We start from the raw sequence: 25,648 nt of genomic DNA, 5'->3' as shown, positions 1-25,648 counted from the left end.
AAAGCCACTCAACAGCAGTGAGGCAGCACTGCCCCTGCTCCTGCCTTTCAAGATTCTCCTACCCACAAGCTTGTGCTTTTGAGTCTTTGCAACCTCAGCCATCATGACGCTCCACTGCTGACTGCTTGGTTACAATTTCAGACAAAGCCTTGGCTGCTAAATTGCTCTCAAGTAAGTCTTTAAGTGCTTTCTTGGGCAACCTATTTTCTCTCGGTGTGCCTGTTCATTACATAAGAAGTGCTTGAAATTCATTCAATCTATGTGAATGATGGGCTGAGATCCTTAAGGCAGTCATTTCCTTCCCAGGGCATTCCTAGTAATTATAAACTTTTGAGGGCATTGAGGACTATACAGACTCTACCAGGAAGCTTTTGAACTTGTTAAAAACCTTTACTATAATTATCGCAATTTTTATTTTATTTATATTCTGTATATAAAAATGTATTTATTATAACTGTTCCTTTCCCAGGGGCTCTTTTTGTTCTTTTTATGCCCTTCTGCAGCCATTGTTCCTCTTGACTGTAAAAGCAGGTCTTAATGTGTCCCTGTTGTCTTCACTGATGCAAGACTTTTCTTACCACACATTTAGTATGAAAGAACTAATGAAGTCTTAACACCTCCATTGTTTATGCAACTGTGGTATGTCCTTCTTGCCCTTTGGTTTATGTTTGTGCCTTGCCAACACACTGCATTCATGAGAAAATCATTAATCTATTAACCTCAGCACACTGATTTAATTTACAAGCTAGAGTTAGAACTGGTTCAGTGCAATTGCGTGTGTAAAAATGAGTCAAACCAACTCCTGAAAACTTCATGTTAGAAATATGTTAATTGCTCAAGCTGCTCTCTGGCCTGTGTTACAATATCAGATGCCTCTCAGTGAGGCCTTTCTGAATTAAAAAAAAAAAGTCATTACCTATTTTAATATTTGCCAGTAAGTCTGCAGTGCCCTGCCAGAGCTGGTATTTCTTATCCCAAAGGGTCATCAGCCTAAACCCATCAATTTGACATATTCTGCTGAAAAAGCCATCACCATCTCCCATTAGACAATGAAACACATCAAGGCTGTTCTTTCAAAATTAAGGAACAGTTTCTCATCTGTCAATCTGGAAAAGAGACAGAACAATTTGGCTTCCATTTGTATACTAAATTATTATAAGGACAATAATAGCGACATATAACAACAACAACTACATGATCTTTTGGGGAAGTAAATGGACTGTGTTGCAAATGTAAGGTAAATCATGCAGATTAAAAATATTTATGAAATTAAAATGCACTGGGCTCAATTCTCTTGCTATCCTAGCTAGCAAGTACTTTGCCATTAATTCTGAGGAGACAAAGTACAGTTTCATTCAAATAAAACAAAGGTCTGTTTGACTTTTGATACAATGAGGATAAAAGGCATTTATGAAATTAGTTTAATTAGATTAGGATTGCCACACAATTTTAGCAGTTCTCATTTGATTGTGGTATACAATGTGAGCAAAATATTTTTCCACCATTCTAGAATGTTATAAAGTAAATAAGACAAAATACATTTTAAAATGTTTGAGGAAGTAATGGCTTTCCTGACACAGTTTCTTCTTCTTTTATGAAGCTGAATTGCCCTTGGGTCTTAGGGAAAATCAGAGATGGAGAGATACACTAAAAGTCATCTTGTCAAAAAGTAATCATATGATATCCCTTAATGATAAGAGGGACAAGGAGAAAATGTTAATGAAACTTGGGAAATTATTTTAGGTTAAAAAATAATATAGATCTTTTAAAAGTGAAGAGATATTCTATATTTTGAAATTAAAAAATCCTATCAAATTTTAAAAGGGAAGAAAATGGTGTTTTAAAGGGTTATATAACCTGGAAAACCCACAGATTGTTTTAAAACTAAACTTTTCTGTTTGTCACCAAAAAGATCTGACAATGCCCTCAAATTCTCCTTTCCCCTTTCAGTTTGAACAGTTCAAACCACATATTCCTTTTTTTTTTTTTAATTACTTTACAATTACTAGAGACTTTAGCTCTTTGCTCCGAGTAGCTGGTAACAAATATTTATTCTGTCCTGTGTATTCACGCAGATGTAAATATACAGTAAAAAATCACCAGAAAAGTGTAGGTGGTTCTGTCTCTGCTTGTAGCATGAGGAAGGGTCAGAAGGTTTCAGGGTTGGCAGAAGCTCAGAGCAGAAAGCAACAAGAGGAAGTAGCTGCCTCCCTAGCACTGGGGCAATGAAGCTCACAAAAGGATGCTGTAGAAATCTTGTCTTTAGAGATGAGATGGGGGAAGCCACCAAGGACCACCCAGCAGTGAACTTGCTGCTCATGTATGGTGGCTGGTTTTTGCTGTGATCTCATTGGAAAGCTGCTCAATGTCTGAAGAACAAAGGTGCATGAAGTATGAGGACCTGGAAGAAGGTCTAATCTATTTCAAAAAATGCTGCATATGGGAATTTGGAAGTTGTGTTCTGTTTTGTCTGCCTCGCGTATAGTTATATCACTGCAAAAAGTTCCTTACTCTTCCATGGAAATATGTTAATGCAACCAAGCCATCATTTACATCTTTCTGCTACAGCCATCAAAGCCAGCTCATGTACAACATTTTGCTGGGGAAGATAAATTGACCTGGAATTGCTTCATTGAAGAAGGAGTGACAAAGGGGGTATGAATCAATCCATAACATACAGGCCATGAGCAGGACATTTTCCTGCACGTGTCTCTCCTCCTCCCACCTCTTCTCTCTTCTTCAGAACAGAGTACTGCTTTTGAGGGCTTTATAATTGGGAAGGTTTTGAAAGAAACATAAATATCCAGTGAATCTGCCAAATAATTTCTGTCTCACTTTCCTCCAAAGTCAACAATTTCAAGCTCTAGTCATTTTTTATTGAATCAAAAAGGAAAAAACCAGGCTTTTGCTCTTTCACTGAGATCAAAGCTAAACAGAAAGGAGTCCCTGGATTAATTGATTAACCATTGCAAATGTTGCAGGTGATCATAGGCAATCAAAGCACCTGACTATGGACACAGCAAAAGCTCATCTGACAACCTGTAACTGATATTTGTAATTCTTGAGAGACAGTGCATGAAAGCAGCACACCCCGCTGACCTAAACTTTGCGTGCCAGAAATATAAGCATAAAAATTTGAGCCAGAAACTTTCACTGAAAAGCCAGAGGCCAAGAGATCTTGGAAGACATGATAATTCCTTCCCAACCCCTTGCATAAATATGTTATATGATACAGTAAGACAACTTAACTGCTAAGCTACTTGTAACTATTTACCAAGACAAGCTTTTAATTTGTAACTAACAGGTCTACCAGCCTCAGACCTGACTCTCAGGCCTTTTGACCATGTCATAAGAGGATAAGGTGATCTCTGTTTCTCAATGTTATGTTTCATTTTATGACCTTAAAAACTTCTCAAGATTAGGGTTTAGTTTACATTAGAAACATACCCTTTTTATGGACATGGTACTAAGCATTTATGGATTTGGCACTAACACAAACATTAGTTAAGGTTAGTTTCCTTAACCAAGACAGTCTGAAGCATTTGTTAGTATTTGAAATATTTCCATCAAATACACTTGACAACATTTTTGCATTCTTTTTTTCTACTCCTGCTATCGGTCAGGCTGTCCTTGTAACCTTCACAGATTTTGACTCCATTATTCGACTCCAACTGTTTTAAAGGAAAAGCAGGCAAAGATAAGAATTTTGCTTCAATTTTCATGACAACTGTAGACTGGAGAGAAAAGGTAGACTAGAGTAATCCAGCAGTGAAGAAAAGGCAGCAAGGGCTCAGCATTTTAAAGCTCTATTTAGCAGTAGCAGTCAGTTCTTCAGTAAATACATGCTTTCCAGCCATCATGCACGTAGATCTAGAGGAGCTACAGCAAGGTGCTTCCCCTCCTGATGGGGAGCTGCTGAGGTAGGGGGCCAGTGTATGCAGAAGATGGGATTTAGAGGGCAGAGGCATAAATCTAAAAGCAAGAGCGTTTCACTGGTTCTGTTGCTGGCAGAAAGCTTGTTCTAAGCTTTCTATACTGTCTCTCACAGTATCCTTCTGGACAAAATGTCCAGCACACAGCTGGATAAACACATCACGCAGTGGGCGAGCAATTGGCTCATGGATCAAGCACAGAGGGTAATAGTGAATGGGGTGACATCAGACTTGTGACCTGTCACTAGTGTGGTTCTACAGGGCTCCATATTAGGCCCAGTTCTCTTCAATATCTTCATAAATGATTTAGACATAGGACTGGAAAGGATACTGAGTAAGTTTGCAAATGACACAAAACTGGGAGGAACTTTCAACTCCCTGGAAGTCAGGGAGGCCCTGCAAAGAGATCTCAACAAATTTGAGGGCTTGACAATCACCAATTGTATGAAGTTTAACAAATGAAAGTGCTGGATTCTGCACCTGGGATGCGGCAACCCAGGATGTACATACAGACTGGGGAATGAGATGCTGGAAAGCAGTACCACAGAAAGGGACCTGGGAGTCCTGGTCGATGGAAAGTTGAATATGAGTCAGCAGTGCCCTGGCAGCCAGGAGGGCCAACCGTGTCCTGGGGGCATCAGGCAAAGCATTGCCAGTCAGTCGAGGGAGGGGATTGTCCCGCTCTGCTCTGCACTGACGCGGCCTCACCTTGAATACTGCGTGCAGTTTTGGGCACCACAATATAAGAAAGATATAAAGCTATTGGAGAGTGTCCAAAGGAGAGCAACGAAGATGGTTGAAGGGCATTGAGGGGAAGACGTATGAGGAGCAGCTGAGGGCACTTGGTGCGTTCAGCCTGGAGGAGACTGAGGGGAGACCTCATTGCAGTTACAACTTCCTTGTGAGGGGAAGAGGGGAGGCAGGCACTAATCTCTTCTCTGTGGTGACCAGTGACAGAAACTGAGGGAATGACCTAAAGTTGTGTCAGGGGAGGTTTAGGTTGGATATTAGAAAAAGGTTCTTCACCCAGAGGGTGGTTGGGCACTGGAACAGGCTCCCCGGGGAAGTGGTCACAGCACCAAGCCTGACAGAGTCCAAGGAGCATTTGGACAGTATTCTTGGGCATATGGTGTGACTCTTGGGGATGGTCCTGTGCAAAGCCAGGAGTTGGACATGATGATCCTTGTGGGTCCTTTCCAACTCGACATATTCTGTGATTCTGTAATGAACACTGACATGCTAGGATAGAAACATGGCAGTTATTATATTAAAGCTGATAAATGTCTTTTTCTTACTTTGAGATGAAAAAACTTGACCTTGTGCTTAAATTAGAGGTGATATGATCAAGCTACAGGTGATGGCATCTAGAAATCACCTGAAATCTGGTGAAAGCCTGCAGTCATGCACGAAGATATTACTGTAACAGTTCAAAGAATGAAGCACCAAGCTCCTATCCTTAGAAAAGTATAATCATTTTACCAGCATGGTCAATTTTCTTCCACTATGTCTCATTCCCACCCCCAATATTTTATAGCAAAGCAGTCCAACAAGTGATAATTCTTGGAAATGAGAATTCTCTGTGCTCCATCCACTGACTTATTTGATAAGAATTGTATTCAGCTACATCCAGCTCATACAGCAGTGCTTGCCTAAGGCACTCTCTACTATGTGTTGCAAGTGGAAATGTCAGGATGTTTAGCATATGCTCTTCAGGGACACAGAGATCTTTCCTGGAGCACTGTTGAGGTTAATATTATTAATGGAGATATCTGTAGTGGAAACAATCTTCCAAATGCTTTGAATATTGAGTATATTAAAAAAAGAAAATAAAACATACTGAAACACCTTAGAAACTTGCAAGGCAAATAGTAGCTCAAGGCAACAACATTTCTTATTTTCCAAGGATTCTTCAATGAATATGCAGATTTCTTTTGCATATCTGCTCTAAAGACAAAGCCCATTTTATTATTTGAAAAGCATTTATGTATCAGTCCAAGCTGTCTGAATTGAATTGAGCAATTTTAGCAAAACTTCTTTACCATCTATCATTCATCTGAGCAATTCTGGACAGATTGTGCAATAATTGTTAAAAAGAGTGAAAAAAAATACAAAAAGGTTTGTTTGTGTATTATTTTTGGACAGTTATCTGGCATTGTTTGACAAATAGCATATTGAACACATTAACAGCTAAGCAGGAAAGGACCTTGATTGAAACCATATACTGAATATTTTTCAGCACAGGACTTACATTGTGAGATTAATTAACAGTTTTTTACTAATGCTCCTCTCTCCCAACAAAACATGAATTGTAAGTACCATGTAGGTGGAAAGCTAATAACCAGCCTAACAAGATGTTTGAATGCTAGAAAGGAGTCTGTATGATCTCATCTGTCTCCACCGATGCTGCAGAGAGGACACTAGTAGGCAGTTGGCCTAGATGATTGTTGTGGATCTCTTCCAACTGGAACATTCTATTCTGTTCTGTTTTGTTATGACATGCATTTTTGCAAGAAGATCTATTCAAACTCAACAGAGGTGTGGTGAATCCTGGAGTATGGTGTGGGAATTTCCTTCCCATTAATAAATAAGCAAATTTAGAATAGCTTCAATTAGAAACCCAGCTTTCTAGAGTCTATAATTATGGAAAATAAATCCCAACCATTACTGTTAGCAGTTCTTAGCCATCCCTTTCCAAAGCTTGTGCTGAAGGCTTAGTCTTGCTATAAATTACTGAGAGCCTTTTTTTGTAGAGCTTTCAAAATGCCATGGTCAGAAGGGCTGGATGTCTTCTATAGATGCTTAAATGGTGTCTTATTCTCTGTGTTTTGGCTGTTAAATTGCAGTCATGTTTATGGAAGCAAACTTACCATGGCAAAATTTGATGCTACCACATTCCTGACTAGAAAAGAACTTAATTTCATTTTATCTCCTAATAAGGAGTCCTTTTTGTGTTCCTGTTCACTCAAATGGCTCTCTGTAGACAGTGTTGACTTTCATACAACCTGGAGAATGATTATAATTTCTGGCACTTCTGCTTCTCTTTCAAATCTGGTTGAAACTGGTCAGTGGATCCAGAAGTTCTTGATGAGCAGTGACAGATGGATGAACAGACGATTAAGCAGACAGATAGACAGCAGGAACACATAAGACTCATTTCATTAGGAAACTGGACTGAAAACAGAAGTAGCAGTGGGTACTTGGATATTATTCATATTTTGGTCACCAATTAAAAAAATGTCATGTTTTTGAAACCATTTCAAAGCTTGTAGATGACATCCTTAGTTTAAACAGCGAAGAAAAAAACAAAGGAATGTTGCTGAGACTTTTTTCAGCTCCTTTCTTTGGTCAGAATGATACATTTTTTATATTTTGGACTGTATCTTTAACCTTTAAAGCCAGATTCAGCTTGGACAGCCCTGGAAATTTCAATGGAGGATTAATGTGTGTCATTAAGCAAAGAAATATGGTCTAGTAGTTTTCAATAGCAACAAATGCTTGCTATGGTACTTCTCTGACCAAATTATTTATCACTTACAGTAAAGCCTTTGGGCTGCTCCTTTCCTAAATACATGAAATACACATTCAGGAAAGCTGTGAGTGAATTGTTGTGATTTGAGCTGGCTGCTACATTTCTGCAGCAAAGGGCATTCTTGTTCCTAAACATTTTCCTTCCAAGTTGATCCAGAAGAAAATTAAAAGGAAAACCCCTTCCTCCATTTACTATTTATTTATTTACTTATATTTACTATATACTGTAGGAGGTTATTTGCAATAAGAAAATTGATCCAAATCACCGTGTAGTCTGACTGTCAGTTATCTGTTAATAGGGAGGGATTTGGTAGGTGCAGACAGAGAGGGCAGAAAGCAGGAATGCTCTTTTGGGTGGGTGATATACATCATAAATCTACACTCAGAAGAAGCAAACCCCCAAGAAGAAAAGCATAAGGAGAAAAACAGGTGGTGAAATCTGAAGATTTCTTTTCAATGGTACTCTCAGCAGAACAGAAAACTCCAGATATTCACAGCCCAGTGACTCCTTTGAACTGCAGTAGCTCTAGAAGGTCATGGAAAAAATTGGGCTTGGTCTTCCTTGTGTAAGAATATATTGAAATGCATTAAGAAATATGGCCCCTTTCTCAGCTGTCAAAATAAGGACCCTAGGGCAGAACTGTTACCCTGTACCCGCCTTCCTATGGGTATGCTGCTCTTCTGCAGGTGAATCAGGAGTGATCAGGCTTTGTGGCCCAGCAGCAGCAGTCACTGCTGGCTCTTCTGTCTCAAAGCAGGGCACTGTCCCAATACACAACATGGAACACCAAGTGGCACACATACAAGGTGGGGTTTGCAAAAGCTCTCACCACTAAACTGCTTCTGCTCCCTTTGAAGTGGGTTCTCACACCTCTGAACTGCTCAGTAGGGCCAATGGAGAAAGTTTTAAAAATTCTATTCAATGAATATGAGAAACATAACAGAACCAAGGACCAGGAACATCACAGACAGCCTCTGTCCACTTCTCTGCTTTCCAGTTTTCCAGTTTAATTTACCAGTTGATGCTGCCTAACAGGTTGCAAAAATCTGCCTTCTCAAGCACTCATGAGAGAGCCTGCAAATTTCTCAAAGCACTTGCATAACATATCCAAGACCAGAGAGGTCTGCTTTGGAACAGTGTCTTAAGGTCAAGTTATCCCACTGAAACACCTATTAGTATAAGGAGAATGGAGAAAAAAAAAAAAAAGAAAAATGAGCAAGCCAACAGCACTAGCACAGTCCTGGAAAATATGAAGTCATAAGTAGAGTTCAGCCAGAGCAGACTCCCATTAAATTTTGTTTAAGAGCCAAGTTCCACCCTGAGATATGTGTGAGCTGCATTTTATTTCAGGGGGAACTATGCTGTGCTTCATGCCACAGCAAGGCTTGGACACAAGCATGCATCTGTTACAAGACAGAGGAGTAAAGCCCACTTCTCTTTTGCATTTTTTGGTTCCATCTGTGTAGATGGAATAGAAAACTTAAAGAAATGAATAAAACAGCCCACAGTTTTACAGGGTTTCTCTGTAAAATTTAATTCCTTCTTCCAGAAGACCTGAATGTCTGTGTTTCTAACTCTACTAGGCTATTTCTATAAGACATGGTAGTCTTTCCCTGTGCCCCTGTCACTCCCATGAGTGTTAAACACACAGGCAGAAGCTCTAAGACTTGTCTTTCTAGCTTCTGTGCTCTTGTGAGTCCCTTTAGGAGACAGTCAGCAAGAAATGCTCCCTAGGAGATGCATATGCTTTGTGAAGAAGGGACATACACAGCCATCTGGCTTTATCTCCCTAAAGCCTTCCACTGGACATTTTTGCCTGACAGGTAGGAGCTCTGCTACCTGTGGAGGGAAGAAGGAGTGGCAGTGACATTCCCTATCCCGACTGCATTCCCAGACAGGGGTTAGGCTTACTGGCACCCTTATGCTGTGCTGAGTTGCATAGCTGGCTTCAGGCAACAGCATTTACCATTGCTGGAGTGGGCAGTGGCTGCACAGGTGGATGTTGGAAGGGACAAAATGATAAAGTCACGGTCACACACTCCTGGAGGCACTGGGATTACCTGGGGAAATTGGGCAGCGGAGTGCCCTGCTCCCTGCCACCAGCTGTGCGCTCAATAATGCTGAGCTCTGAAGGTTGAATTCCTTCAACTACAATTTAAAACAGCTCATTCAAGAAGAGGGGAAGGCAAAACTCAGTCCTGCCAAGCACCGAGCCTGGATGTGAGCAGGAGGTTAAAGTATTTCATATGAGAAACTCTGGTAAATGCAAAAGCTTTTATACCCCAAGGCAACCCTTTAAACACTGAATTACGAATTCTGGCTCAAGAATTTCCCATTCCTCAGATCCCTTGATGGTTGCCCTGTACTTAACTCTCCATTAAGCATCTGCTACTGGCTCTAATGGGTAAGATGGACCAATGGCTCCATGCTTTGTACTGCACTTTCATGGACAGAGCTGAAGAAGATTTTAAGTCCTAGTTAGTCAAGAAAATCCAGCCATCAGGATCAAACCCATGTTGGCAATCACTTGTCATGGATTCTGTAGCAGATGGGAAGAGGTGGCAGTCTCTTCTCCTTAATAATAGTGTCTCTTCTCCTTGAAAAGTCTCTTCTCCTTAATAATGGTATAACCTAACAGACAGCTGGTGAGGGTTAGGGAAGACACACAGGCAGCTGTGGTTATGCTACAACATCACTTCATTGTGCAATGGCAGTGAAACAAAGGATGGGAAAAATCGGCACCAAATCCCATTACCTAGAAGATGGATTGGAAATATTTCAGCAAGGATGGGGAATGGAAATGACAGATATGTGTGGCCCTGGAAGTCTGGAGAGACATATGGCCCTTGACCACAGCTGGCATGCCATGGCTTTGCACCTGTCAAGGGACTGAGTTTGAATTTCTTGCTATATCTCCCCTCATCCAGGATATGTTTAGTGGGGGCCTGAAGGAGGGGCAGGGGAGCAGGAACAAATTATCCTCTTAGGGATATGGATGCTCATGTCCACAGACAGCAAGCTGTTACCTTGAAGTGCCAAACAGTGGAAAATAAAATCAATTGCAAAGTTGAACACCAGCATTTATAAGTTTTTCCCTGGCAGACTTCCCTCAGCCACCCACAAGTCCCAGACCTTGCTCTGTGCTGCAGGCAGCCGGGCATGATGGGGAAGGGTTGATCCCTTAGGGCTTGAGAGCTTCTTCTCAGGTGAGAGCTGTGAAGGAAATCACTTAGGTGGAAAATGGCATGTTCTACGTGTTCCAGTTTCCAAGCCTCTTTTTCTCATTCAAGGGGGAAAATACACCCCTCTTCTCTGGAATAAATCATAGACACAGTTTTTAATTACAGAACATGTGCTTCCCTCTCACCACCGATGACTGCTGCCGTTTCGCATCTAACAAAAATAGGCATCCAGACCTCCAAAGGGAGTAGCTTATATTACTCTCTCTGGCCATTTCCAGAAGCTACCAGGCCCTGCAGGGCCCTGGGGCTGCACCATGTTTGAGAGGGAGGGAGATTTACTCAGCTATTCAGTACTCAGGTCACTTAAAAACAGCACCGTGGAAGCAGCAGTGTGGAAATTGTACTCCCATCTGCTCTGCTACTAGCCTCTAGAGAAAACAGGACACAGGATATGCTTCCTGTCTAGGGAAGGCTTGTAGCAGCCCGGGAAAGAAGGCATGACCTTTCCCTTAAAGGAAATGCAAGTAATGGAGAGAAGTAGGGGGGAGAAGCCTAGGCAGCATTTTTTTTTCTTAAAAATAGTGTCATGCAGTCATACCTCCTCTTACTTTCTCCCTGTGCTCAAAGCTGATCTTTACTTATTTAGAAATGACACATTTTAAACAGTTACATCCCTTTCTGCCATCCCATTGTTGCTGCAGTCATAAACCTTCTGACACAAGTCAGATGCTGTTGAAATGAAAGGTTTCATTCATCGCAAGCAAAGGAAATCAGAGGAGGTACTGCGAGAGCAGAAGGGCTCAGCTCATGCTGTTTCCAGCTCACAAATGGTTATGTCTCCAGGAAGCAGAGATTAAGCATCTCACACAGAATGTGGGAGGAGGAAGAAGAATCTTTGTCTGAGATTCACAGATTTTAATGGGTTCCAGAAGGGGAAATCTTTTACCAAGGAGCAACAGCAAAGTTCAGAGAAATGCAAAAGCATTTATCTCTCTAGTTGTGTTCCTGCCTGTCAAAAGCAGGAGGGGTGATTTACTTCTCCTTGGTACAAGGAGTCCCTTATGGATCATTAATCCATGGGGAGAATGAGCTCAGGAGCCAGAGACATCTCTTCTTAATGTGCAAGAATCTTGAGTCAGCAAGAAATATTCTTCTTTGGGAGCATATAGGGAGCATAGTTTTTCTCTATTTTCTCCCCACTACCCCCTGTTTTCAATAGTATTATCTACAAGAGCTGTAGTTATCACTGATATATTACTTTGCCTTCATTAAAATCTGTGGTGATAGTAGATGTGGCTGCTGTGAGCTAAACCAAGTAGAGTAATATTAAAAAATTAAGATCTGAAATCTGATACAAAGTCCAATAAAATCAATACGAACAGTCTCAAGGTCCAAGGTACAAGTATCTCAACAGCACTGATTTTGGCAATACAATGATAACTTGCAGTAAGTAAGGCATTTCTGGAGATGCTCTGCAGAAATAGGAGGAGACAGAAACGGTTGACTATTTGTTTACATGCCAGGACCTCAGGTGATCTCAGGTGATGAAGCTTTCTGTTTACAGCTAGAGCTGATGAGAAAACATACACCAAAACTTATGGTAGAAAAGGGGTTAGATCTGGTGGATATCTCTTGTTAATATGTTCTCATTTCCTTAGGAGTAATAAAAAGAAAAATAGTCTCATTTTGTCTCATTTTTATTCTGTGAAAACACTTGAAAATATTTCCATAATTTCTCAGTTGCTAAGTGAGGAGCATTAAAGTCTAGCTATATATATATTCACAATATGTAGTCATTTAGAAAGTGCCACTATTCTGTAGTGGATGGTATTTTATACTCTGTACCTCGGCAAAAAAAAGTGCAGCAGAAAATTACATTTCTGTATTCAAATCTCCCAAGAAGCACTCACTCCATGCTTAGATTTACCAGGTTCCACATAAGTCTGGTAAATCCACATCCTTATCACTGTAAATGACTTACAAGATCAGAAATGTGTCTAAAAAGGAAAACCCAAAGCTGGCTGGTGTCCTTCGGTTTTATGCTCTCCTGTGTGCCTGCGTGTGCACACAGCATCCTTTATTTTGGCTCTTTGTAGCACAGTTAGGCTTTGACAAATTGAAAAGTATGAAGATTAGAACAATCATACTTACATGTATTGCCACCTACTACTTCATTTCTTCCATGGTGCTTAAATGCTCAGGCATGTGGCTTTGAAACACACTGCCTTTAATGCACTTAAAAAACTCTGCTGGATTTCCAGCTTGCTTTGATCTCCACAGTCTAGAGACTATCTCAGAGAATACAAATAAATATATTTAGGGGGAAAATATCTTCAAGGAGAAAACCCTAAAGTCCTTCCACCTTGATATGCATTTCCAGTTGATGTGATACTTAAGATTGTTTTTTACATTTTATCTTTATGCTTCAGGAGGCCTAAATCTGTGTCCAGAGTCAGCAACTTGACAAGGTAACTTTGGAAGACAGATGAGGTCAGTGCCCCTAATGATGAACACTGAAGTGTCAAATAATGGTTTGGTGATTTTTGTTTAAAAAAGAGATGGAAGGAGAGACGAATTCTGTTCTGAGAAATTTACAGACTAAACAAAGAAAAAGGATACATTTTTGCAATGAAGAAGACTATTTTGTCAAGAGGGAACGGGAAGAATGTGAGAGGAAGGCTGGTAAGAGCTTGCTATTAATCATGAGTAGCAAGGAGACAGCTGGAGAACTGGAAACAGAGGAAAGACTCAGCTAAGGCTCAAGGCCATGAGGAAAACAACTTCTTTCTGGGACTATACAACAACATCTTTTCCATCTCTTGCCACGCCAAGTCATCATGCATCACCATGCCTTTGTGGTAATGGTTTGGACTTGAAGAACTCTCGGTTGTCCTCCAGGACAGCAAGTCGATATGAGGTCTGGATTCTTGGGTCAGGGTGTGGGATGATTAACTTGAGAAAGAGAGAGCATTAGCTGGGGAGATATGATGAGGTGCATGGGCAAGTAAGCAACATAGCAGAGGTGCCTTGAGGAACCAGATCCATACAGATCTACAAAAGGGGAGATATAAGGTGATTTTTTCACTTTTTTGAGGATGATCAAGGGTCCAGTCACTAGCCATTTCTTGAGCTCTAGGTATGGAAGAGAAGACAACTTTCAGTGGGAGATGGTAAAGCGCCAGAGGCAATCAGCAAGGTTTCTGAAGAATTGGTTTCTTCCCATTAGGTGGACACAACCTTCATGAGAAGGACCTACAAATCATCCTTTGAATCGTATAATCATAGAATGGGTTGGGTTGGAAGAGACTTTAAAGATCATCTACTTCCAACCATACTCTCATGGTCAGTGAAATCTTCTACTAGACCATGTTGCTCAAAGCCCCATCCAACCTGGCCTTCTCCTCCCTGAGCTGGTGGTGTTCTTAGCTGTGTTGATGTTAGCAGAAGCTATTCACTGCACTCTTCTTCATTACTGGAGCAGGGATAGAGAGTGAGTAATAGGAAAAGCAATAGTGTGCAGAGCACACTGAGTAGTTTTGAAAAAGTAAAAAACCCCATGATTTCCCCTTTTCCCAAAGCAAAGGGGAAGCTGGAACTTAGTGCTCAGTGGCAGTTCATTTTTCCTGGTGTACTCAGCACCTCATGCAGAGTTTTCTGTAGAGATGCAGCCTAATCCTGTATATGGCCCTGTTTCCACCAAAGACTTAATTGCCATTAGTAACTGGTAGTATAAGCTTCTCTAAACTAAAAATAGTCCCTAAAATAATTCAGTGAGGGGAAAACTGGATTTTTAGACAACAGACTCCAAAAATTAAAGTCTCCTGACATAATTATGGAAATTCAAGAGAGACAGACAATAATCAACTCTATCAATTGTGTGAGCCAGAATGTAAGAAGCATGTCCCAGGTTGTAAATAAAAATTCCTGTGTGATGACAGGAAAGATCTGTAGTGGGGAAGTGTTGTTTCTTAGCAAATTGTGAAGATGAGAGATCAAAGATAAATTACTAGAGAAGATAAGAGGGAGAGGGAGTGGAAGAGGGGACAACTCCCAAAGGAAACAAAGCCTCAGCCCAGAGGGTAACAGGGAAAAATTTATGTCTTCCTGGCCTGTTCTTTTCTTCCTTCCCACTGGCAGGATTATGGAGGGTCCTTGAAAGAAGGGAGAACATTTAACAACTGGGAGCTGTGTGTCCTATGTTCAGATATGAGCATTTACCCATGAACTAAGAAAGGGACAGACAGGAAGGATTAGGAAGTGCAGAGGATATCTGAACTAGACAAAATGAAAGAGAAGGTGTGAGAGAAGTCACAGATACATCAAGGATTTAATTTTCTGCTTTCTTTATTGGATAGGGAGGGGATTGTGTTCATGACACTTGAATGAACCATTGATAGAACAACCTCAGCTAGATCATGAGTGCTGGTTATAAAAGCTTCAGGAAATAACAGATGACTGAAAAAGTAATTTAATAATAAATTGCCACATTTCTAGCCCTGACACACGTTAAGAAAATCTTGAAAGCAGAATTCAACAATAAAATATAAAAATAAAAATAAAATATAAAAATCCAGTGTCTCACTTTAAACATCAAATTTTTTGAAAATGTACACATTTCCTGAATGCTTGAATTACTACATTTTCATGGTAACTCTTCACAATCCACTAGAAATATTTTTTCCCTCTACTCATTCATACATGTAACTCTTTAATCACCTTTACATAAGGATTATTTAGTTTACCTAAAGTCAGCCATAGAGAGCTGCTTTTTCATCCCTTTTTAGATGACTGGCATTTTTGAAGCATCCAGTTAGCAGACTAGAAGCATCTTGCTTTTTTCTTATTAAGAATGTTTTTTTCAAAGAAAACAAGCTTATTTTTTTTTGTGTACAAAGAAGAAGTTTGTCTACCAAAAAAAAAAAAAAAGTTAACCTGGAGTAAGAATTCTGTGAAAGCTATTCCAGTATAAGTTCATTTTCTCATAACTGTTTGAGGTGGACACAGAATTATGTATGATTGAAATGATTCTTGAATAAGTATTCTGTTTCCAAAGGAGGGTAGTTGTTCTTTAAATAATAAGTTTTATTTCAGTATGAATATACTAATATGACCAGTGTTTCTAGAAAACTGTCCTGAAGATGCAGCTAACAAATTCTCCCAGCACAGATGAGCTACAAGTGGAACACAAATCTGACCAAATCTCCTGCCTGCTTAAGGTTTAAACTTGAACCATTCACTGCCTGAAGAACAGTGCTGACTTGGTCTTTACTAATCTGTAAAATGGGTTCTTCCCTTTTAAATAGCCTGATCATATGGAACAGCTACTTCCTCCTTGTTGCTTAAGTAAATTCATTGTATTTCTCTGGAAATTTTTTTATATGTGAACATGGGTCCTGTAATAGTCTACTCAATGGATTCAGGCAAATCCTGTAGGTGCTTAGATTCAAAACACAGTGTGATTCACTGTCTATATCACCATGAGCTGCCAGGCTTTGTCTGTATATTCATATGCTCAGCAGAGACACCTGAATCTGACATCCGCAAGGGATAGTCTGTATAAGTTTAATGTTTTACTATATCATATAAAAAAGGTATTTTATAATGTTTTCCAACTTTTTTCCTATAGCTCTAATCACCCTCTTGCTTCCTTTCTTGTTAATGAATTTATTCCTCTGCTAAGCCTTCAAAATTATATTAATTTTTTCTGCTGCTTTTAAAGATATCTATCATCTGAAAAGGGAAACATGAGCTTGTGAGTATTTGTGGATATGCTCAGGGAAATAAAACGCTCCACATCCAGAAGTCTGACTAGTTAAAAGCCATATAAGTAGTGGAAAGGGTGGTGTATATACAAATGTATGTCTTTGTATATGTATGCATACAAATATACAGTATATTATATATACATACATTCTATGTGTTTATATATGTGCGTATATATAGAAGTCAAGCTCTTTTTCTTGGTTTGGTGTTAGTAAAACAGTCTCTGCAATTCTAAATATCTACAAATATGTAAGGTCTTGATGTCTGATTCTGCATTGCTGTGACCTTGTCACGCATGCTCTTTATTGTGTGGACTGCCTCATAAAACTAGATATTTTAAACATGCAGTTCCCAGTAAAATAGGCATTTATCACTCATGATAACATGGAACTGTCTCAGGGTGTGTTTGAAAGCCCCCCTGCAATTTACTGATAAAAAGCTTAACTCCATTTCAGGGCTTATCTGAAGAAGAAAGAGGTAGACCTTCATGAAATAACTGAATTTGTTTTTTTCTCTTAAGATGAAAAAGAGAGGCAGAGGAAAGGGGGGAAAAAATCGCTTTAAAACTCCAATGCAGCAGAACAAGTTTAACCCTTTGAGATTTTAAGTGAAGTTTTCTGCTTCATCAGGAAGAATCCTGTGGTGAAACATATGTCAGAAGAGAAGCAGATATGAGAAACTGGCCTCCTTTGCATATGAGATGATTAATTAAGAGGAAAATCACTTAGCCAGATGTCTCATTGGTGAAACTACACGTGCAAGGTACATTTACAGTAAGGGAGCAGCATAGCACAGACAGTGCATTTGATTTCCATGCTAACATAGCAGAGATAGGAATCTGGTGTGAATTAGATCATGCTGACTCTTGGAGAAACAGAGGACTACAGACCTTATTTCAGCTACAAATTATGAGCTGCATGTCTGCTGTTATAATGCTGCATTATAATGCTGCTGTTATAATGCTGCAAGTAACTAACGTTACTTGATGCAGTTGAGTTGTTGGTTATGAATAAATTATCCAGAGAAGACAGTCCTTTTCTCTATCCACATTCATAAATTGTTGGCAAACCAAACCTGATTTCTCCAAGTGCCACTTTTCTTCATTCACCAAATAGTTTTTCAGAATGCTTATAAGCTGGTGAATTTTTCATCAACTCATTACCGGGGTAACACTTTCAAATTTGTTTGACTTAGGAATTTAAGTCTTTCAGAACTAAATAAAACACAGTCTGTCTGCTGTCTGAATACTTGCCCACCTAAGGTGTTCATATATTCTTGTCCCCCAATTTTTCATGCATTTTCTATCACTTGTATTTGAAGAAAAGATGGTAAAAAAAAAATATCCTGCTTATGCTAAATGCTGTTTTTAAAAGTTTTCTGCTCTTTCTGTGGGAAACAAGTAGACCAGTCGCTAAATGACTTCTGAACTATGTTTTTTTTCCCTAAGCCTACATTACAAAATTAGGGAGCAGGAAGTAAAGATCTGTCACCCCAGTAGATCTACTGGAATCAAATCAGCTTCTACCTCCTGGCTGCTATAAATTCCTTCCCATAGCTAAAGCTGCCTCACCAGCAGTGTCCACGGAAAGCAGTCATTTCTCTTCTACCTGTAATCTCTCCTCTTTATGTAGTCTACCAGCCTTTTGAAGAAGAGGTGCCTGTAGAGTACGTAGTACAATCAGATCCCTCTGTTGGCTTGAATTTCTCTATGCTATAGGAATACTAATCCCTCTCCAACAATAGAGACAGGCACTCCATAGAGCAGACACACAAACAGACTTTCATTAGAGAATGCAGTCCTGAAAGCCTGTTTTACAAAAGACTTTGCTGATTGGACTTAGTCATTTGAACAGTGATGGATACAGGGTATATTCCACAAGAGCCTAGAAAGAAAGGTGCAGCAGTATCAGCAATGAGATGCAGACACTGCAGAATTCTGTAATATTAATGTGTATTAATATTAATGTAATATTATATGCTTAAGCACATAACATGCCATAACCTGAATCTTTAACATCTGCTGTGTAAATATATTTTTTTTTTTTTAAATTGATGACCAGAAATGCTGAGAATTGTGTATTTTAAAACAGCAGACTCCTATTTGGGTCAACATTTCCTCTATTCTCTCCATCTCAGCGGTTTGTCGACATTTCTGCAGTTAATTACTGAAATTTCAGGTACATTCTGAGCCTTTCAATTCCCAGACTTTCACATCAACATGTCAGGCAATGAGGGTGTCAGGAGAGCCTTGGGGTATAAAGCCAAATTTTCCAATTCGTATGCACAATGGTGGGAAACAAACATACAAACAGAGACATTCAATTTACATAAATGCTTATGGGACATGTTTTGAGACTTCTGTGCTAAGAATGAGAGGTTATTATAGTCTATAGGCTTCCTTGCCTATAAATGCTCACAGATTTAACAGTGAAGACCAAATTTTCATAATCAATAGCCTCTGTTTTTGTTTATTAGTTACTATCACAGGCAAGTGCTTCTGTTGATTAAGGGCAATGAAATAACATCTACTGCCAAGGCGTGAATAACATGATTAAAACCTTGTAGGGTTCATTCAAGGCTTTTCACAGGCCCTATGAGAAAGGTAAGTGGTATTGCTCGAGTAAGATTTAAAGGACCAGTTTTCAGCCCCAAAATATATCTTATTATGAGTTAAAGATTGGACAAGGCTGTTCTCAGAAACGGAGATTCCCCATTCACAGTGATAAATCACTCTGCCTTTATCAGGGGCCACCTTTGCCAAGCTCTCAGCCTCTCTGGAGGGGACAGCCCAAACATACATGACTCATTTTCCCAGAAGCCCTACTGTTATTGTGGCAGGTAGAGAAGCTTGGCATGATGGAGCCAAGACCTTCTGCTCATAGGACAGGGTAGCACCAGGGTCTGCTCCCCTAAGCAGGGCAGGCCTTGTACTTGGGCTACTGCTGGATGACAGATAGCAATGCAGGTAGAGTGCATATAGCTCAAAAGGCTGGCTTTGCTTCATCCAATTCCTCAGACTCTTCCTCTGTTTGCATGGGCTGAGCTTCCTGCTTTCCTTTTGGGCCAGTTCTTCCACATAGCATAGATCACACTGCTTCGCTATCCACCTAAAAGGAAGACCTTATCTGCTGATAGGTGATGAGGAAGAGAAGCCTCCACAGACTGCACTCCTTAATCACTAATTCCTTTGACAGCTGGTATTTGGACAATAAGAGGCCTCAGATAAACATTTCCAGCATGCCGAGTACAGATTAAATCCTATAAGTTGCAGAGCACCTTCTCCAAGGGGATGAACACCTTTGACCCGCAAAGATGGCTTTACATAGATCACTGACTCCCAAGATAGAACCTTTGACCCAGTGGTGTTTACTGTGTGAGTTCTTCACCTCATTCAAGCTGTCCTGTTGCATCAAAATAAGATCTAAAAGGAAGAACGAAAAGGTTGCCATCTGAACAGAGATTGCCAAACCTATGGAATTTCTCAGGCTTCATAGGAAGTCAGGCAGCTACTGCTTGTACATCTGAGCAGAGGTGGGAGGAAGGAAATGCATCACCAGAAGGCAATGCATTTAAAAGTGATACATTTAAAAATCAAGAAATTCACATTCTTGTAGTCAGGCTAAGTCCCTTTTAAATCAGAAGAAGAGGAAAAAAAAGAAGAAGAAAAACAAGGAGGAGAAGAAGAAGAAGAGGAAGAAGACAACAACAAAGAAGGAAAAAAAAGAAACTGAAGATATATTCATGGCACAATATTATATTGAATATGAGCCAATAAAATTCAAGCCCAACTCCATTTTTTGGCTTTAACTTCTTTTATTAGGTATTCTATTTTATTCTAGCCACACACAAATGTCCATTAACAATGAACAATGGAGTAAATATACACCCACTGCCCAACATCAGCAGGCTGAACCACTGTCTCCCCTGATTGTGTTCTGTATACAGACAGACTGGTGGGATATCTAAGCTGGGCATGGGAAGTGCCCAAGGTTAGATGGTGTGACCTCCCCATGTAAAGGCAGAATACATTTGCAGAGTTCACAGAGTTGAATTTTTAAAATCTGAAATAGTAGCCTGCTCCCACCTGGATTGCCAGGATCATGCTGTATTTATAGAAGGAATAAAAATTCCTTATCAGCCATGAGTGAATACAAGGAGATAAGCAAAGGACATGAGCTTTTTGGTAACTTAACACTGTTCAGTTTACATCAGTAGGCAGCTGCTCTGTGGTCTCACCTGCAGGTACTCAGCAAAGAATTATGTTCAATATAGTCAAAGGTTTTTGCTGGTATTTTATGCATTTTCACACCCATCCCAAAGATTTTCACTGTGGTTATGAAGTAAATTTTGTTTTCCCACTTTGCCTCTCTGGCAAACATCTGCTGTCCATGCTGTGCAGTGCCTGTCAATACAATGAACTTTCAATGTCTTTTTTCTTGAAAAAAATTACAAGAATTATACTAGGAAATAAGATCCTTTTCCTGAAGACCTTCCCTCAAAACCTCAATCATTATTAAAACAAAGCTTGAATTACATAGGAATATGGTACTATCAGGCTTTCCTCTAATTTAAGTTTGTTCTTAAATTTTAAATTTGACCCATGCAGTTTGAACAAAAAAAAAAAGAATAACCAAAGACAGACTGAAACAAAATACAGGGACCTTCTGCTGAATCAGTAGGGGAAATGATGAGGGCAAATAAAGAATATATTGTCACTATTTTTCATACAGAATACTTTTTCTAACTGTATTGCAAGCCATTTATTTTCCCAGACAATCATATGATTTAAAATAGTTCAAGCTGAGAATTCCTGACCAGATTTTGGAAAAAACAAGAGAACCTGATGTATCAACCTTTTTTCATTATGAACAGACAAAAGGCCCCATGGGGCACTAACTTCTCATCCAGATCCCCCGTAGGGCCTTCTGTGGCGTCCTGTGACAACCTGGGTCTGTCAGAGAAGTGATTTGTAATGCATTCAGGACTACAGAGCTGGCCCTGGATATGTCACTTGGACAAGCCTGTCACTAAAGATGCAAAATGGGATCTGGACCCTTGCTGATATTTCACAATCTGCAAGATGCACATTCGTGAGTCATGACCACCATCCTGGACATGCTTGGAGAGCACCAATGGCAGTTATTTACTCAAGCTTTTCCAAACCCAAACCCTCAGAATCCTGAATTAGCCTGCATGTTTCTTTCCTATCAATAACAGAAAACAAGCTAAAATATTCTAAACTGTGGAGTGAAATAGAATAAAATATAATGGTAGAATCTAATCTTTCTTGTCAGTTAGAACTTGCAAAAAGGACTAAAAAGTGTACACCAAATGCTGTAAATAGAAATTGCTGGTTGGGATTCCAGAGATTCCGCTTACTGTGTCTTTTCTGCTGGATCAGCCTGCCTCATTCAGAGCTTTGGAAATATTTTCAGTGTCTACAGCCATACAAAACAAATATCCTTACAGCAATATCTGGATCAAACCCTGAATTGCAGGCTGCTCCGGGCAATGCTGTCTGTACTTTCTGCCTTCACGACCAGTAGCACTGTATGATAAACAATTCTGCTATTGGCAGTTTATTTATTAAAAAGAAAGCAAAAGCACTGTCTTGAATTTAAAAGGGAAACATCACACTAAAACCATGGAAAAAATATGGATATATTGCAGCACCAAAACCTCAGAGTTTTCTCAGCTTATCTAATGATAATCCACCTCCTTTCCCTCCACTTTCTTTTTAACACTGTACCAAAATGAGCACTACCATTCTGCAGCTGAGCCTCTGTGTTCACTTGACTGTTCAGGCCAAATTCTCTCCTTTAAAATTTACTGAAATATATGGAGTTATGCAAACAGAGAACTTGCCCTCCTGTACTCTCTCTTGCTGAGAAACCAGTTTGGTTGTCCGTAAGCCCATGTTTCTAAATTTCCAAGAGCAGAAACACATTGTGGCTTTAAATATAGTCTGTCAGTTTGTGGCTTGCGTCTCATGTTACACACAGACGGCTTGAAACTCTAAATGCAAGTTGGGTAACACCAATAATGTCTCAGAAAAGTGTCAGTACGCTTTCAAAATGCCCTGTATTTTAATTCCTAAAGGGGGGGAAACATTCAAATGAAACTTTTCTAAGCTGGAGTTTAGGTGGAAACGTTACTAACTTTGCTTGGTTCTATTCAGGAGCCAGAGTTTGCAGAGCCTGTTTCAGTTCTTCACTCACACGCGCGCGCACACAAACACAAAGAGTAAAAAAAGAAAACAGTTTCTTCACAGTTGTTTTTTTCTTCAGGATTAGTCTCAGGCGTTCTCTTTTTTTTCCCCCATATAAAATGCATTAGACAATCTTTTCCTTAAGCGACAGACTGATAAATCCACTATTATTGTAAGGAAAGGGGGGGGGGGGGTAAGGGTACTCACGTGGTTGAGATGTCGCATTGTTTTGGGAACTCATAATTTACGCCTTTGAAAAATGCCTTATTTGTGTTGACAGTCTCTCTTCCCTGCTCAAAACTGACGGCGGGATTGAACAGAACAGCTGGAAGAACCCAGGAAAATGCTTCTCTTGTTCGGGCTCTCCTTGTCTGGCTCCTGACCCCTTTACAACTGGAAAAGGAAACAGCACATGTGTCATTCTCTTTTGCCTGTGTAGCTCACATGAGCGGGGAGGGGCACCCATTTGCAGATAGCAGTAACTGTATTCAAGTTTTGCAAGTTGGATATATTCCACCCCTTTGCTTTTATTAGGCAGCAACCAGTGGAAAGAAAATGATCTTTTCATTCTTAGCCAAATGTAGACACACCTATTAAATGCGCTTCCCAAACTCCTAACCACAGATGTTGATATTATTTCTTTAAGTGCAAAACTTGCTGCTGACTCCCCAAAATGCCTACCATCAGTGGGTAAAATTGAAAATAAGGTTTTCAATTTTCATTGCCCAGTATCATCCTTAGCACTCACAATCTAACTAATTCTGTCCTTTTAACAGGTGAAAATTGAGAATGGTATTTACTGGGTCAGCATATAGCATGAATCTACACTGTGTTCAAAATGAGAGGGAGCCTGTGGCTGCAGCACAGGCTGAGGCACTGGCAACTCCATTCCTGGCCCTGACACAGGCTTTTTATGGCACCTTTGGCAAAATATTTAATCTCTACCCCATTTTGCCATCGGTAGAATAAAGATGAGACAATTGGTTTCCTCCTAGTCTTGGTATATTTATTTAATATACAGGCAGGCAATGTTTATAAATAATTGGTCTGCAGAGGTTAATTTACTCATACTCCACAGCAGGTTTTTCATCCTGGACTAGGCTACCAACTCCCTTGTTTATATTGGTGCCATTTAAAGCTATCTGTTTGGCTGCCTGCATGCTGTACTGCAGTCAGTGGTATGCAGTTATTGTAAGTGTGCATACACAGTCAGACTGCAGTTGAAATGGACTGCAACTTCCAGATTTTACCAAAATACAGGTAATTTTTAATGTATATGCCTTAAACACTAAGATGAGTACACAAAGTTTCCATTTTCCTAGAGTCTGTAAGTCAGGATGTATTAACAGCCTGCCTGTGATAGCAAAAACACAGTAACCAACTGTATGGAAGTGGAAAAAAACAGAGTCATTAAATTCAGACTGAGACCATCCTGTTTTGCAAAACTGTCACAGGATATTTCTGTGAAATCATCTCAGTGACCTCCTACAAGAAATCAATGCTGCAAACTTGGTCCACAGTATTTATCTAACAGCTATAACATGGAAAGAACAGTTAGTCATTTACATGCCAATGGTAAATAAAGCTTGTTTGTGAGCATGGACACAGTAAATGGCTTTGGTCAGCATTTCCACACTCTGGGCTTGTGGTAGAGAGTCCTGGAATATTTAGTGATAGACAGAGCAAAGCAAGGCAAAAAACAAAGAGGGGGAAACAATAGGAAAAGCTCCTGACATTGCTGCTCTTGTTTCAACTTCCAGTGTGACATTAATTTACACCAAATAGCTTCTCTGTGAAAATACCGGTGGACAGGTAATTGATTACTGTTTCTTCTGTACTTGAAACACAATGTGCACAGGTAAAATTTGGGCTTTCTGTTCTGGGCATGAGAATTGTTCTCATGCAAAGTTTCTACATTTAAATCTTTCACCATTCTGATCAAGGACAGGTTGAATGGGCTTTGAGCAACTTGGTCTAGTACAAGGTGTCTCTGCCCATGGTAGAGAGGTTGTAATTAGATGGTCTTTAAGGTCAACCAAGCTGAACCATTTTATGATGCCTGAGAAACTTCAGAACTGCTGTTGAGAAAAGACTCCTTAGCTGCTGCATATAAACTGAAGGATGGTGGTTGAGATGGCTTTATTATGTTAGGGCTGGTAGTCTAGACCCTTCCCAGGAGCATTGTGGCAATGCATGTATTCAAGAGGGTTGCCTTAAACTGAGCCCAGTTAGCTCCTGGTGCTTAACCCCTTTCCATCTGTGCAACACTTTCTACGTCTGTCTACGTTCTTATTAAAGCTACTCTTCCATCACTAAAGTCACTGGAGGAGTTATACCCAAGTTTATATAGGAGGATTCTGGCAGAACCAGGCCCACGTGGGAAAGTCCACTTTAACATCTCGACATCTTCCCTTTTCTTGGGACTTCTTTCTTTGCTTATTGAATAGACTGGGATTCCCAGAAATCAGAGAACCAATTCCCAAGGCTGCTGTTTGCCTTCAATTAGGCCATTGAAGAGACCTCTCTGACCTTTTCCACTCATCATTAATAGGAAATAAATGTTGATGTTGAAAAGGGAAGAACCATATAGTCCAGCATGCTTCTGAAGGAGCCTGAGACTGGGCAGTAAACAAAGAGCATCCCAGTGCTCTCAGTCAATTGATCCTGGGAGACTAGAGGCACCAAAGGAACCAAAGCAAAAGATGGGAGTGGAGTTCTGGTGGGGAGTGTATGTGATTAATCATTAATTTCCAGTTTTTCTGAACTATCCAACCTTTAAATAGCCATTGCTTCCAGAAAAAAAAAAAAAAAAAAAACCAAAAACTTTAAAGGGAGATAACAGAAGGGGAGCTGAAAGCAATTTTTATTTAAGGACTGTGGCATTCATACAGGATTCACCAGATCTGTGGGATAAGACAGGTATGCTAGGAAGTCTGTTTGTCAGCTCTGTGGTTTTCATCAGCCAATTCTTGGGGCCACAGTGTTCCCATTAACCTACAAAATATTGGTTTCCTGCCCTGGTAAATACTTTTAC

The 25,648-nt window shown here is 39.9% G+C and overlaps 1 protein-coding gene across 3 annotated transcripts in view; it reads right to left on the bottom strand.

Annotated features, from left to right (window-relative positions):
* Positions 1 to 23,128, bottom strand: part of GYPC (glycophorin C (Gerbich blood group)) — a 35,655-nt gene extending 12,527 nt beyond the window's left edge. For 2 of the 3 annotated variants that reach the window (XR_007904451.1, XM_051786982.1), the window contains exon 1: positions 22,822 to 23,126. Coding sequence is in view for 2 of the 3 variants with exons in the window: in XM_051786982.1 (XP_051642942.1) it covers positions 22,822 to 22,855 (34 nt within the window). In the remaining variant the exon portion in view is untranslated. Of the gene's footprint in view, positions 1 to 22,821 lie in introns of all 3 variants that reach the window. The other variant, XM_051786983.1, reaches the window with a different exon arrangement.
* Between the last annotated feature and the right edge of the window lie 2,520 nt (positions 23,129 to 25,648).

Source organism: Manacus candei, unplaced genomic scaffold (assembly GCF_025592945.1).
Source record: "Manacus candei isolate 608988 ecotype Guabito, Panama unplaced genomic scaffold, ASM2559294v1 h1tg000023l, whole genome shotgun sequence".
Taxonomy (NCBI): Eukaryota; Metazoa; Chordata; class Aves; order Passeriformes; family Pipridae; genus Manacus; species Manacus candei.
This window is presented reverse-complemented; position numbering and strand designations above follow the sequence as displayed.